This window comes from Talpa europaea (genome assembly GCF_964194135.1).
Source record: "Talpa europaea genome assembly, chromosome: 10".
Classification (NCBI taxonomy): Eukaryota; Metazoa; Chordata; class Mammalia; order Eulipotyphla; family Talpidae; genus Talpa; species Talpa europaea.
Genome location: NC_140077.1, coordinates 117,921,457 through 117,933,445, shown reverse-complemented (window position 1 = coordinate 117,933,445; position 11,989 = coordinate 117,921,457). Strand labels below are relative to the sequence as shown.

At 49.1% G+C, this 11,989-nt stretch overlaps 1 protein-coding gene across 1 annotated transcript in view; it reads left to right on the top strand.

Moving 5' to 3' along the window:
• Positions 1-263: 263 nt before the first annotated feature.
• AFG2A (AFG2 AAA ATPase homolog A) overlaps positions 264-11,989 on the top strand; it is a gene marked incomplete at its 5' end in the record, with an annotated part of 34,010 nt that continues 22,284 nt past the window's right edge. Inside the window, 8 exons of the mRNA XM_084245316.1 lie at positions 264-414; positions 2,373-2,494; positions 3,342-3,499; positions 6,609-6,667; positions 7,489-8,133; positions 8,951-9,080; positions 9,331-9,387; positions 10,541-10,664. Of these exons, the coding sequence (XP_084101442.1) occupies positions 264-414; positions 2,373-2,494; positions 3,342-3,499; positions 6,609-6,667; positions 7,489-8,133; positions 8,951-9,080; positions 9,331-9,387; positions 10,541-10,664 (1,446 nt within the window). The remainder of the gene's footprint in view (positions 415-2,372; positions 2,495-3,341; positions 3,500-6,608; positions 6,668-7,488; positions 8,134-8,950; positions 9,081-9,330; positions 9,388-10,540; positions 10,665-11,989) is intronic.

Sequence of the window (11,989 nt, the reverse complement as noted above, 5' to 3'; positions counted from 1 at the left end):
GCTTCCGGGGCGGGGCCGGACGCGCGCGGAAGAGCGGCGCCGTCGGGGGGCGGGGCGCCGTCGGGGGGCGGGGCGCCGTCGGGGGCGGGCGCGCCGTCGGGGGGCGGGGCGCCGTCGGGGGGCGGGGCCCTCCGCGCGTCCTCTCGCCCCTTAAGCGCCTCCACGCGAGGACGGCGTGGGCGGGGCGCCGTGACCTCTGCCCCGGAGGTTTTTCTCCGAGGCGCGCACGTTGAGCCGCGGGTCGCGGGCCGGCGCGCCGGGCCATGTCCTCCAAGAAGAGCCGCAAGCGGGCGGCGCGCGGCGCCGAGAGCCCCTGTCCCTCGGCCGCGCCGTTCGGCGCGGGGCCCGCGGCTCTGGGCGCCGGGCCGGGTGTGGGCACCGCGACGCTGGCGGTGACCGGCTTCCTGGAGAAGGGTGAGTGGGGCGCGGGCCTGAGGCGTGCGGCGGCGCCTGAGGCGGGGGCGCGGGCCTGGGGGCGACGCCGACTGTGGGGCCGGGCCTGAGGAGGGCGAGGGGGGCGACGCCGACTGTGGGGCCGGGCCTGAGGAAGGCGAGGGGGCGACGCCGACTGTGGGGCCGGGTCTGAGGAGGGCGAGGGCGGCGACGCCGACCTGGGGGGCCGGGCCTGAGGCGGGGGCGCGGTCCTGGGGAAGGCGAGGGGGGCGACGCCGACTGTGGAGCTGGAGCCGGGCCTGAGGAAGGCGAGGGGGCGACGCCGACTGTGGGGCCGGGTCTGAGGAGGGCGAGGGCGGCGACGCCGACCTGGGGGGCCGGGCCTGAGGCGGGGGCGCGGGCCTGGGGAAGGCGAGGGGGGCGACGCCGACTGTGGAGCTGGAGCCGGGCCTGAGGAAGGCGAGGGGGGCGACGCCGACCTGGGGGGCCGGACCTGAGGCGGGCGGGCGCGGGCTTGAGGAAGGTGAGGGGGGCGACGCCGACCTGGGGGGCCGGGCCTGAGGTGGGCGGGCGCGGCCGGCCTGTGAGCCCCACAGCCTGAAGCCCCGGGGCCGGGGCGCCGCCGCCCGCGCGGCCTGACCCCCTCCGCTCTCCTTCGGCGCCCCGGGCCGGCTTGGCGCGCGGACCCTTGGTTGGGGCCGCTCTCGCGGGCGCCCGCGCTTCCGTCGGGACGGCGGGGTCAGGTTAAATGTGAGTCTTGGGGGTCGTGGGGTGCAGACCCTGAGGACAGCACCCCGGGCCTAGTACCCCTGGGGGTTGGCGCCCGGCGGGCGAGGTGAGGTGGGTGCTCGCGGGGTCGGCCCCGCAGGGGGCTCTCCCCGGTGACCCGGAGGGGGACGCGTCCTGGAAGCCCTGGACCGGCCGGGGCCGGGGCGGCCGCGGCCGCGCGTGGAGGGGGCAGAGGAAGGCTGGCCGAGCCCGCCGCGCGTCCGGGGAGGCTCGTTGAGGTCCCGGGGCGGGAAGCTTCGCCGGCCTGAGGCTCTCCCGGCCCCTGCTGTTGCCAGCTTAGCTCCCTTCGAGAGACCCCGGCGGGGATGGTGCTGGGAAGCGCCCTTTGCGGTGGCGGAGAATAATGTAAGTCAGGCCAACCCTGGGTTTTGCTTTCATTGACTTGATTCCTTTTTAGGGACAAAGATGGGGTATTTGATTCCCCAGGAGCCCTGCTGTTAGTTAAGCCGATCAGGGCATAGATGCCATAGTAAGTCCTGTAACAAAGCTTGGGGCTTTTTCATGAATTTTGAGCTGAAGGGAAATACGGTGTCCGCGTCCCGGTGTTCACGCCTCTCTTGGGCGCTTCCCGTTCAGCTGCCCTGTTCGCAGCTGACACTGTCTCCCCCGGTCTGTTTCTTAAAGTTCTCTACAGGAAGGGGGTGGGGGCTCTGAAGGTCATTTGTTTTTGTGCATAGATACCACATTATCTCCCAGCTCAGCTCTTTCTATGTCTGGGCATGGGCACAGAAAGGCCGGCAGGCTCCAGCTCTGCCCCCGAGCAGCGCACGTCCACCCGGGCAGACTGTTAGTGTTAGGATGATAAATGCTGGTACCTGGCCACCCAGGTGTTAGAGTTGGGTGGGGGTGATGGGGATGCCCATGCCCCATACTGCATAGCCAAATGGGCTAAGTCTCAGAGCTGACTTGGCTTAAAGTCTGTAATATGAAAAGCTCACAGGTCCCCTGATGCAAGTATGTTTAATTCTTAATGTCCACTCCATAAAGTTAGCATTCATTTTGTCAGTGAGCCCTCAAAAAGGTTGGTTTTCAGTCTGGTTTTGGAATCAGAGGGCTGAAACAGTGGTCTCTGGGATATCCCTGGTGCTGTCGTGAGCTTGCGTGGGTAGCGGGTTTTTAATTACTCTAAAATAAAGTGACTATAACTGCATTTGCAAAATTGTATGAGATTTTTTTTTTCTTTCTGGTAGATGACAAAGTCCCCAAGACTTTCCAGAATTCCCTTGTCCAGCTTGGGCTTAGCACTATGAAGTCTGCAGACATCTGTATAGGCCGCCCAGTGTTGCTCACCAGCGTGCATGGAAAGCAGGAGGTAAGAGGTCTTTTATTTGTTAGTTTAGAAAGAGCTGAGATGGCTTTGATTTTATTTCCAGTACAAGCAGAAGTTGATGAAAGTCTGTTTTAAAAGGTACACCTATATGAACTTGCCCTTCCTGCGATGTTTCGAGTGGCCCTGAGAATAGTAGTAACCCTTGAATTTGTGAGGTGGAGCGATGCCTTTCCCCAGAGGGGTTGACAACACTCCCAGCATCGCCCCCAGTCTGTTTCTTAAAGTTCTCTACAGAAAGGGGGTGAGGGCTTTGAAGGTCATTTGTTTTTGTACATAGATAGCAGATTATCTCCCAGCTCAGCTCTTTCTTTTTGCGGCCCTTCATGTGTGGACTCCAGACCCAGAGTTGCCACCCTGCCCTGTGTGCCTTTGCTCTGGACTCCTTGGAGTGTCTGCCCGGCGCCCTGCTGTTCTTACATGTCTTTTGGGAGCGAACACTCTAAATGTGTGCGTTTACCTCACTCTGGAGCTAGAAACCTTTGCTCTTCTGCACCTTTAGGTCTGATGAGTCCAGGGTCCCAGAGCTTGTTGCTGGCTTTCAGTAATGCTTTCATTTTCTTCTTACCCGTTAGCGCCGTCTTTCTTTCTTCTAAATCTAATTTTGAGATCTTTCACTGTTTTCACTGTGGGGTCATTATTAATCATCAGAAAAAGTTGGAATGCTTATAAAATTTTTTTGAACTGTGTGAGATTATAATTCCTTTAGGGTAAATAATGATTGTTTTTTGCAGAGCATGCCCTTGGAGGTGCCGATCTTTCTGCCTTATCAATGGATGATGCTCTTTGGATGCTGATTTCTGCCTGTTTTTTCCCCCTGTCTTCTGGGCAGGTCTATACAGCCTGGCCCGTGGCTGGCTTTCCTGGCGGCAAGGTTGGCCTGAGTGAGGTCGCCCAGAGGAACGTGGGCGTGAGGGTTGGCGATGCCATCCGGGTACAGCCTGTCCTGGGCCCTGTGCTGCAGGCTGAGGAGATGGACGTGGCACTCAGGTGAGGAGGGTCGGGGAACTCAGGCGTGGTGCCCTCCCATCAGGACCGGCACTGCTGAGTAGCAGCAGCGCCTCCAGTGTGAACCATGTCTGCAGCACTGAAAAAGTAAGAAACAAATTAATGGCACCAGTGTAGTTTAATGCATGTAAGATCTGATTTTAGTATGTAATAACTTAAAAATAATTAAGGTATTGTTCATTCTGTCTTTTAAGCTTCAGTGCTCAGACACCTCAAGTGTAAGGTACCATGGTTGCACATTCTGATTTGCACGGCCACATTTTAAGCACTAGGTAGTGACTACTGTGTTAAATGGCAGAGCCGGAGGATGCTCTGTGATTGTGGGGCTGGGACTCCCATGTACTGTGATGATTTCTGAGGTGAGAGGAAGGAATATTGGTAGATATTTAACTTTTTCATCTTGGTGTGCAGTGTATTTGGGACTTGTGGCTTTTTTTATTTACAGGTATAAAGGAGTAGATGAGATGACCAAGCGAGCAAGAAACAAGTTTGTCTTGTCAAGCAGAGTACCTGATAGTGTGTTTTAACTCGTTGATTATTCAGCTTATTAAAATAGTAATTTCTGTGATTCCCTGACAAAGACTAATTGTTTCACATCAAGTTGTCGATACAGACTGTATCGCACATTCTTGTAGTTATTGCTTATGGGCTAGGATTTTGATAGTTTGCAGACACAAGTCATATCTGGTTTAAAAGAGCATCTTTTGATGCTTTAATTGCACCATAACAGTTTGGAGATATGTTTTCATTTTATAAATCATATTCTAATCATTGAGCATAATTTTAAATGTTTTCTGCTCTTTCGCTAGATTCCAAGTTGAAATTTTGTTATCTTTTCTCCTTTTAAAAATGGAGAAGTACGACAGCAGTGCTCCCCCCCCCCCGGGGGGGGGGCAGGGCTCCTGTCCAGGTTCCATGAGGCCTGGGTTGCAGGGAGAAGCCACCTGTTGATTGGATGTGTGGTGGCTCCAGCTAGTGAACCTGAGGGCGCAGTCTGTAGGTGCTGACTGTTGCCTGTTCTGGGGGAATTGTGAGTTTTAAGCGGAAGCATGGTTTTTAAAATTTTATTGTAAAAATGTCATGTTTTAAATGTGGCAGCAGAACTTAGACAAGAAGTTAATTTCCAGTAAGAAAAAACAGGAATTTAATCTGCTGCTTAAGCCTTTTATTGCATTTGTAATGTTTCTTTAGTTAGGCCAGAGCTCCTTCTAGTGGAGATGATTTTATCTGCACCATTCTTTTTTACAAGGCAGAATTGGTTGAGTTTTTTTACATGTTTGTAAATTTTTTTCTACTTAGTTTAATAAATAGAAACAGTTCACTGTAATTGTATCTGGAGTCCTATAAACAGAAGCTAATTTAAATATTTAAGGAGATACTTAGAATTTCTTCTTCATTTGGTTTGTGACATTTTCTAATTTCTTTTTTTTTATTTATTTTTATTTTTTTATTTTTATTATTTTTTTTTTTTTTAAATATGGAACGCTTCACGAATTTGCGTGTCATCCTTGCGCAGGGGCCATGCTAATCTTCTCTGTATCGTTCCAATTTTAGTATATGTGCTGCCGAAGCGAGCACTCTCATTTCTTTTTTATATAAACACAGTTGATTCTCATTATTCCCAGTCATTACATTCTGTAAAGTTGCCATGAATGCTAACTTAGCAAATACTGAACAATCCTGGAGTAAATGTGCATATTTATATTTAATCTATATATAAATACATAAATTATGTATATTTTGTATCCGTTGTGATCTTCAATCCTTACAGCACTCATTCTGGAAGATTATATTTTCCTTATTTTACAAAGAAAAGAGGGGACTGACAAGTTTCAGCTGCCTTGCCTGAGACCCCACTAACGGATGCAAAAACTGAGGTTCAAGCCCTCCCTTCTCCAGTGCTGAGACTTTCTGCTTGGCCTTGCTGCTCCAACCATCTCTCTCTGCCTCCCTTGGTCCTCTCTGAGAGTTGAGACGAGAAGCCTTTTCAACTTTAGCTGGGACATTGTCAGGCAACCGAGTTTTTTTTGCATGCTCTGCACATATCCGCTGACCCCGGGGAGCCTCGCTGGCACTGAGTTGGGGATTGTAGTGACATTTCAGCAAGTAGGTGAATGGCAGGTTCATTATCGGCAAATAAGGAGGATCATCTCTCAGCTCCATTATTGATAAAGTGATTGGAAACCAGGCTGAGAGCGTGACACATGGGTCTGCTGGCTTTTCCTCTGCTGGGGTGCCCTCCTCCTCTGGTCTGGCAGCGCCTATGCGTGGAGGAGCAGGGAGATGCTCAAGATCTGAGAACTGGGAATGGTCTCTGCGCGAGTGTGTGGGTGCTGGGGTGCCTGCTTTCCAGGCCCCTGAAGACAGGATCCTGTAAGAAGACGGGATCTCATTTTTCCTTAGATACGTGCTTTCTGCAGCGTAAACTTCTGCACTGTTGTTTTCCTTATACCTGCTTCTGAAGAGAACGTGCTGTATAGGCTTTAGCTTGTTAGAATTTAATTATTTTGGAAGGGAATGAAGTAAGCTCTTAATAAAAGCCTTTCTCCAAGCTGGGCAGGTTCAGAAAGGAAATGATTAATTTAGGCCAGTATTTGTCAGATGTGTACTATAAATAGTACAATTTTCATCATGTTCCTCACACGTAGACAGCCACAGATAAGATAAATGTATCTACTCATGTGTGGCACTGTTGTTCACATGAGTCAGTGGGGGTGTGGGTGTGTATAAGGAAATATTATTTACCAAGCAGTATTTACCCTTTCTATGTGTCATGTAATCTGATGTAATTCTCTTAAAAAACCTGCTGTATGGGGGTGACTGGAATGATTGTTGGATTCACTTAACAAATAGTACCCTATATTTGGAGGAATGCTGATTGAGGCCATAGGGCACCAAATTGCAAGTACTATTTCATGGCTATAAGAAGTATCTGAGAAGTGAAAATCAGTCCAGAATTGCAAATCATGCCCAGGTTGTAAAAACCATTCTGTTGAATAGGTGTGCATGGTGATAATCAGCGTGTCACTGTAAGACATTTCAGGTTCTGCTGCGCTCACTGCTGATTTCTGTTCTTACCCCACCCTTACAGTGAGAAAGATGTGAATGTTAACGAAGACCAGTTGGCTGGTTGTCTTCTGAGAAAGCTAGGTGAGACATACTTTAAAACTTAAGAAACAGAGCAGCAACAAAGATGGGATGTGTTTTCGAGGTCTTGTGTACGTCACAGTGACCGTCACAGCAGTGGGGAGCGCGGCCTGCGTGAGCGAGCGTCCTGTGGAGATGGGGGTGTGTGGCTGCCCGCATGGACTGATGGCAGTGTGTACATCTGTGGCTCGTCTGTGGACAGGCCTCGGGCACACTTACTCTTTCGTCAGAAGGGTTGGTTTAGATGTGCACTGTATGTCAGTTTGTTATGGAAGGCGGAATGCCTAGCTATTTTGTTGATGCATTTGATAGAGTCCACGCTGAACTGAGCGTAGAGAATCTAAAATCATCTGGTACTTTTCTGTCCCTTGACAATGCTCTAAATAGGGGACAGTTAGGGCTGTCAACACCCGAGATGATTGTTGATTTAGTCTTTTCAATCCCATGCTTTTTTTTTTTTTTTAAGATTTATTTATTTATGCATACAAGTACTGGGTGTAGGCCAGAGGTATGGGGGGCAAGAGGATTCGCCAGAGACAGAGTTGGGGGAGCAGAACAGGCAGATCTACTAAAATCCACTGCTGAGGGGGGCAGCGGGGAGACAGGAGTGGTCTGCTGCACCCTGTGAGTAGCTCCCTGGCCAGAGGTCAAACTCAGGCCGCAGTGGCTGGTGATAGCTTCGTAGTGCTGAGACTTTAAACCCGCACCACCAGGGAGGCCCCAGTCAAATGTTTTGGTTTTTTTTTTAGTAGCTGACAGAAATTGTTATTTAAATGTTAGATGGCTAAAAATTGTGCTGACATATATAATGAATTGCTTTCTAGATGGCAAGATTGTTATTCCAGGCAACTTTCTGTATTGTACCTTCTATGGACGGTCGTGTAGATTGCAAGTGTTGGGAGTGAGAGGGGCCGATGGCCTGATGCTGAGGAGGCCTCAGAGCAGCTCTGACCCAGATGTGCAGGGAATGACCTCCGAAGGGCCCAACGCAGAGACCAGCACCCTGGACTTACCTTTGCAGCTGAGCCAGTTGGGGCTGGAGGATTCCCTGAACCCAGCATCAAGCAGTACTCCGTGCAAGCCCCCAGATGACAGAAGCATAAATAAAACTGCTGACACTGTGTCAGCTGTTCCACAAAGTCCTGGGAACGGCAGTGGGCTTGGACTTGAGGAATCCACTGATCTGAAATGCAGTTTTGAATCTGCCAGAGAAGGAAGAGAGCAACCTATGGATGAAGAGAGAGTGTTGAAATCAGCCTATTTGGGAGCAAAGTGCAACACCGATACTTTTTATTTTCTCTCTTCAACAACAAGAGTCAATTTTAAAAAGACACATGCAAATTCAAAAGACCAAGACGGCCAATTCAGAGTAACTTATGACATGATAGGAGGCTTAACTAGTCAACTGAAAGCAATACGGGAGATGATCGAGTTGCCTCTCAAACAGCCGGATCTCTTCAAGAGCTATGGTATGACGGCACCCGGCAGTGTGCGCGCCTCCTGGAGGGCGGAGGGCTCCTTCCGCGTGCCTCCTCCAGCCTTCCTGCTTTGCTTTCCTGAGTGGCAGTGATGGTGGGGGTTGAGTGGCTTTGGGAGGTGCCAGTCGGTGCGCTTTTCTTTCTCTGCTCGGTCTTTGGGTTGTCCTGTGATTTTCGAGCTTCCACAGTTACTCCTGCTGGCGCTAGAGTCACCGTCCTGTCGTGCCGCATCACTGTAGCCCCGGCATCGGAGCTGCTGGGTAGACTTGTAGGAGCTGAGCTCGGTGCAAACCTCTTGGCATGACATGATGGACTGACTGGCTGTAGGGGCCTGGCTGCCTCCCTCTGGTTTCCTGCGAGGCCCTCTGCAAGTGTTGGGTGCATTCCACCTTTTCCTCTCCACTTTTGCCTTCTTCATGAGCCTTTACGTCGAATGAGCCCTCACATGAACAGTTTGTTCGTAGTTCTCTGAGAGGGATGGTCAGGTGAAGGTTGGCATTGGGGGTTTACATTGGCTGCCCTGGGTGTCTGGGCTTTGTGTTTTGGTTGCTGTCCCGTGCTCCATGGAGCTGGAGCTGGCGGGGGATGGGTGGGAGTGCGGCGGCCCGTTTTCCCAATCTGCCTGGCCTGGCTGTGTGTCTCCAGAGAGAAAGAGTTGTGTTTGGCCTAGTTAATGAGGCTGTTTCTTGGGGAGGGGGTTCTGGGGGGGTTGGAGAAGACTTTTAGTGTGATGATGTAGATAAACTTGTATTCCAGAACTCGGGTTCTGTGATACAGTAGTGCTGACGCCACCATTCTCTTTTTATAGGTGTTCCTCCCCCAAGGGGGGTGCTGCTGTATGGCCCACCCGGCACAGGGAAGACCATGATTGCCAGGGCTCTTGCTAATGAGGTTGGAGCTACTGTCTTTGTCATTAACGGCCCTGAGATTATAAGCAAGTAGGTGCCAGATGGCGTTAACTATACTTCTTAAATGTTCTTTTAAAAAATGGCTGCATAGGATTCTGTTTGGATATTTCATATGTTGAAATATTTTTACTTTGCCATTTAACATGTATTAATAACTAAGTTTGGATATAATTTTTGAAAGTGATTTTAAGTATTCTGGGAATATTTAAAGCCTCAGATGAGATTTTTAGGCAGATCTTAAAAAACGAGTGGGTCCTTAAATGTATTTTATTTGTTACAGATTCTACGGGGAGACTGAAGCAAGGTTACGGCAGATCTTTGCTGAAGCCACTTTGCGGTATTCTTTATTTTAGGTGTTTGCAGCCAGCAGTCAAGTCCATGTTAAAGTAGAAACACTAGCACGTTATATGAAGCCTGAAAGAATAGTGGGGAAGTAATAATGGTAGCACAGGATGTAGACTGTGTGTCTAGTAAAATTCTAATTACTGTTGCTTTGGAAGTTTGGTAACTCTCAATAAATTATATAATGTGGAAGAATTAAGACTGTTGCTTGGAAAGTTACATGATTCTATGTGTATACATAAGTATGTGGTTTTCTTTCCAGTATTTAGACGTGTAACTAAATTCTCTGTAGTTTAGGGCATCAGTCTAACTGGTCTCCTAGCTTTCAATCATAGAAACCCTTTATGCTTAAAACTTTTTTATGCTTTGCTTCAATGGAACATATCTTTTGCTCTTTAAAATCTAACTTTATCACTTCTCAGTTAAGGCTATTGCCTGACGCTGTGACATGTAGCAGAGTCTGTAGCTTGGTCTGGACTGTGGCCACGTTGACATCATTGAGACGTTTGACTAGACTCTGATTACTGCGCTCTTATCAAAAGAAACTTCTAAGGTTTTTCCCCCAATGATAGTAGATGGAATAAGTCGTCTGTAGTCCCCGTACTGCAGATTTGAGCCCAGCAGTTGTGGCTGTATAGTGTGTTTTTGTTGTTACATTGTGATATTCCTGGCAGTTGAGGTTTCCTCTTGCAAGAAAATTTATCTTTTTATGGAGGAATTGATCTTCTTGAAGAGTTCTTTTTAAAAGTAGGTTTTTGAAAAAGAGCATTTCTCCATTGTACCTTTGAATTTTAACCTCCTCTAAGGGGACAGTGTCGCTACCCGGGCATCATACAGCAGGCTGGGCATTGGCGGCCCCATTCTGAGGGTGGGCTCCACTCGCGTGAACAGCACCCTGGGCTCAGACCTGCTGCTGAGGGCAGAACCATTAGATGTGGCCGTAGAGAGGCAGTAATTTGGGCCAGAATTATTCTGAGATTTTCCAGCTTAACAGCCTGTTGCCTTTGTCTTTAGTGATAAGTAAATCCTAGTTTTGTTGGTTTGCGTTTCAATTAAAAAATCCAGATATCATAATTTCAGTTGATAATTGAGATGTAAAATAACCAATTTAAAGGTGAAATCTATTATTCATTTTATTTTGTTTTTAGGCGCCCATCAATTATTTTTATTGATGAGCTGGATGCACTTTGCCCTAAAAGAGAAGGGGCTCAGAATGAAGTGGAAAAAAGAGTAGTGGCCTCACTCTTAACGCTGATGGACGGTGTTGGTGCAGTAAGTACGGGCTGGTCCCGGCTGTCCGGGGTGGTTCTTAGCAGCCCAGGTGTCACGGCACATGTGGTCACGTGTGTATGGGTTTGTGGGTTTTCTGAGATAAGGCAAAATACTTGCTATAAAAACTAGGGGAAAGTTCCACAAAATAGTTTTGTTCAGCAGATTCCTTACTCCTTGGGCACTGTGAGCTGGTGTGTTTTTCTGGTACCAAGTAACTTGCAGTGATTTTCTTTTTCTGTAATAAATAGCATTAACTTAAAAATTTGAGGTAGAAATCAGTAGCAAAGACTAGTTGAATTTGAATAGATTTTACTAAGAAATTTCACGAGCAGGTTTTATTACTCAGGAAAAATTATTTTGGGATTTTATATTTAAAAAGCTAAAGGAGAGAAAGTGAGAGACATGAAAGTGCGTTTTTACCACGCTTCAAGGAACACATCCTTGTTACCACAGCCCCTTGTGGGGCATCGTGCGTTCCCATTGCTGAGGGCTCTGCCCAGGGCACGTGCTCTTGCTTGTCAGGACTGTGCCTGAGGTGCGCTCACGTCCATCAGGACTGTGCTGGTCGTGAAGGGAGATGGCAGAAATGACAGCAAGGGACAGAAAGATTCCTGTGGTTGATAATACCGTCACAAGAACATACTTCATATGTAGGGTTGGAAATAACTCATGTTTTAAAATCATCATGGTGGAATTGAAAGATTTTAGAATTGATCTAGTCCCAAATCCTCTTTTCGCACATTAAAATATCAGACAGTAAGGACTGGTTTTTGTTGCCTGTTGGTAGAAATTGCACATTGAAGGTTTTGTTATGTGCCGCTATTGCAGACATGTTATCATTTGGAGAGTCACACAGCAGCGGGCTTGTTACTGGGGAGGCCACATGGCCACCTGGTTCACAGTCCTGGGCAGTACTAGGTGAGGTCCTGAGGTTTGGTTCTCAGCTGATGAAGCTGGAGCGTTCACGTTGTTAGTGTGTTGGGGATGATGGGGTTGTGGGGACTGACCCATAACATTGGCATCCAGAAGATATGGCCAGTTTGTCCATTTCAGTAAGAAGGTAGCTCTTCAGCCGGCCGGCTGTCTGTTCATGGAGGACCCCAGTGTCAGCCGGCAGGTAGGTACCTGGAGGGTGAGCTTGCTGGAGGGCTGTTGGAATAGCTGCTCGCCATGCCCGTAGCTGCTTTTCTGCCCTGGGCAGGGCCTGCTGTGCACAGGTTTCCTGTCTTTGGTTGGGGCTGGAAGCAGGTGGCTGATGCTTAAACTTGAAACTATTTGAGCGAATGTATGTGTCTTGCAGATGCAACGGGCCCGTTGTAATCACG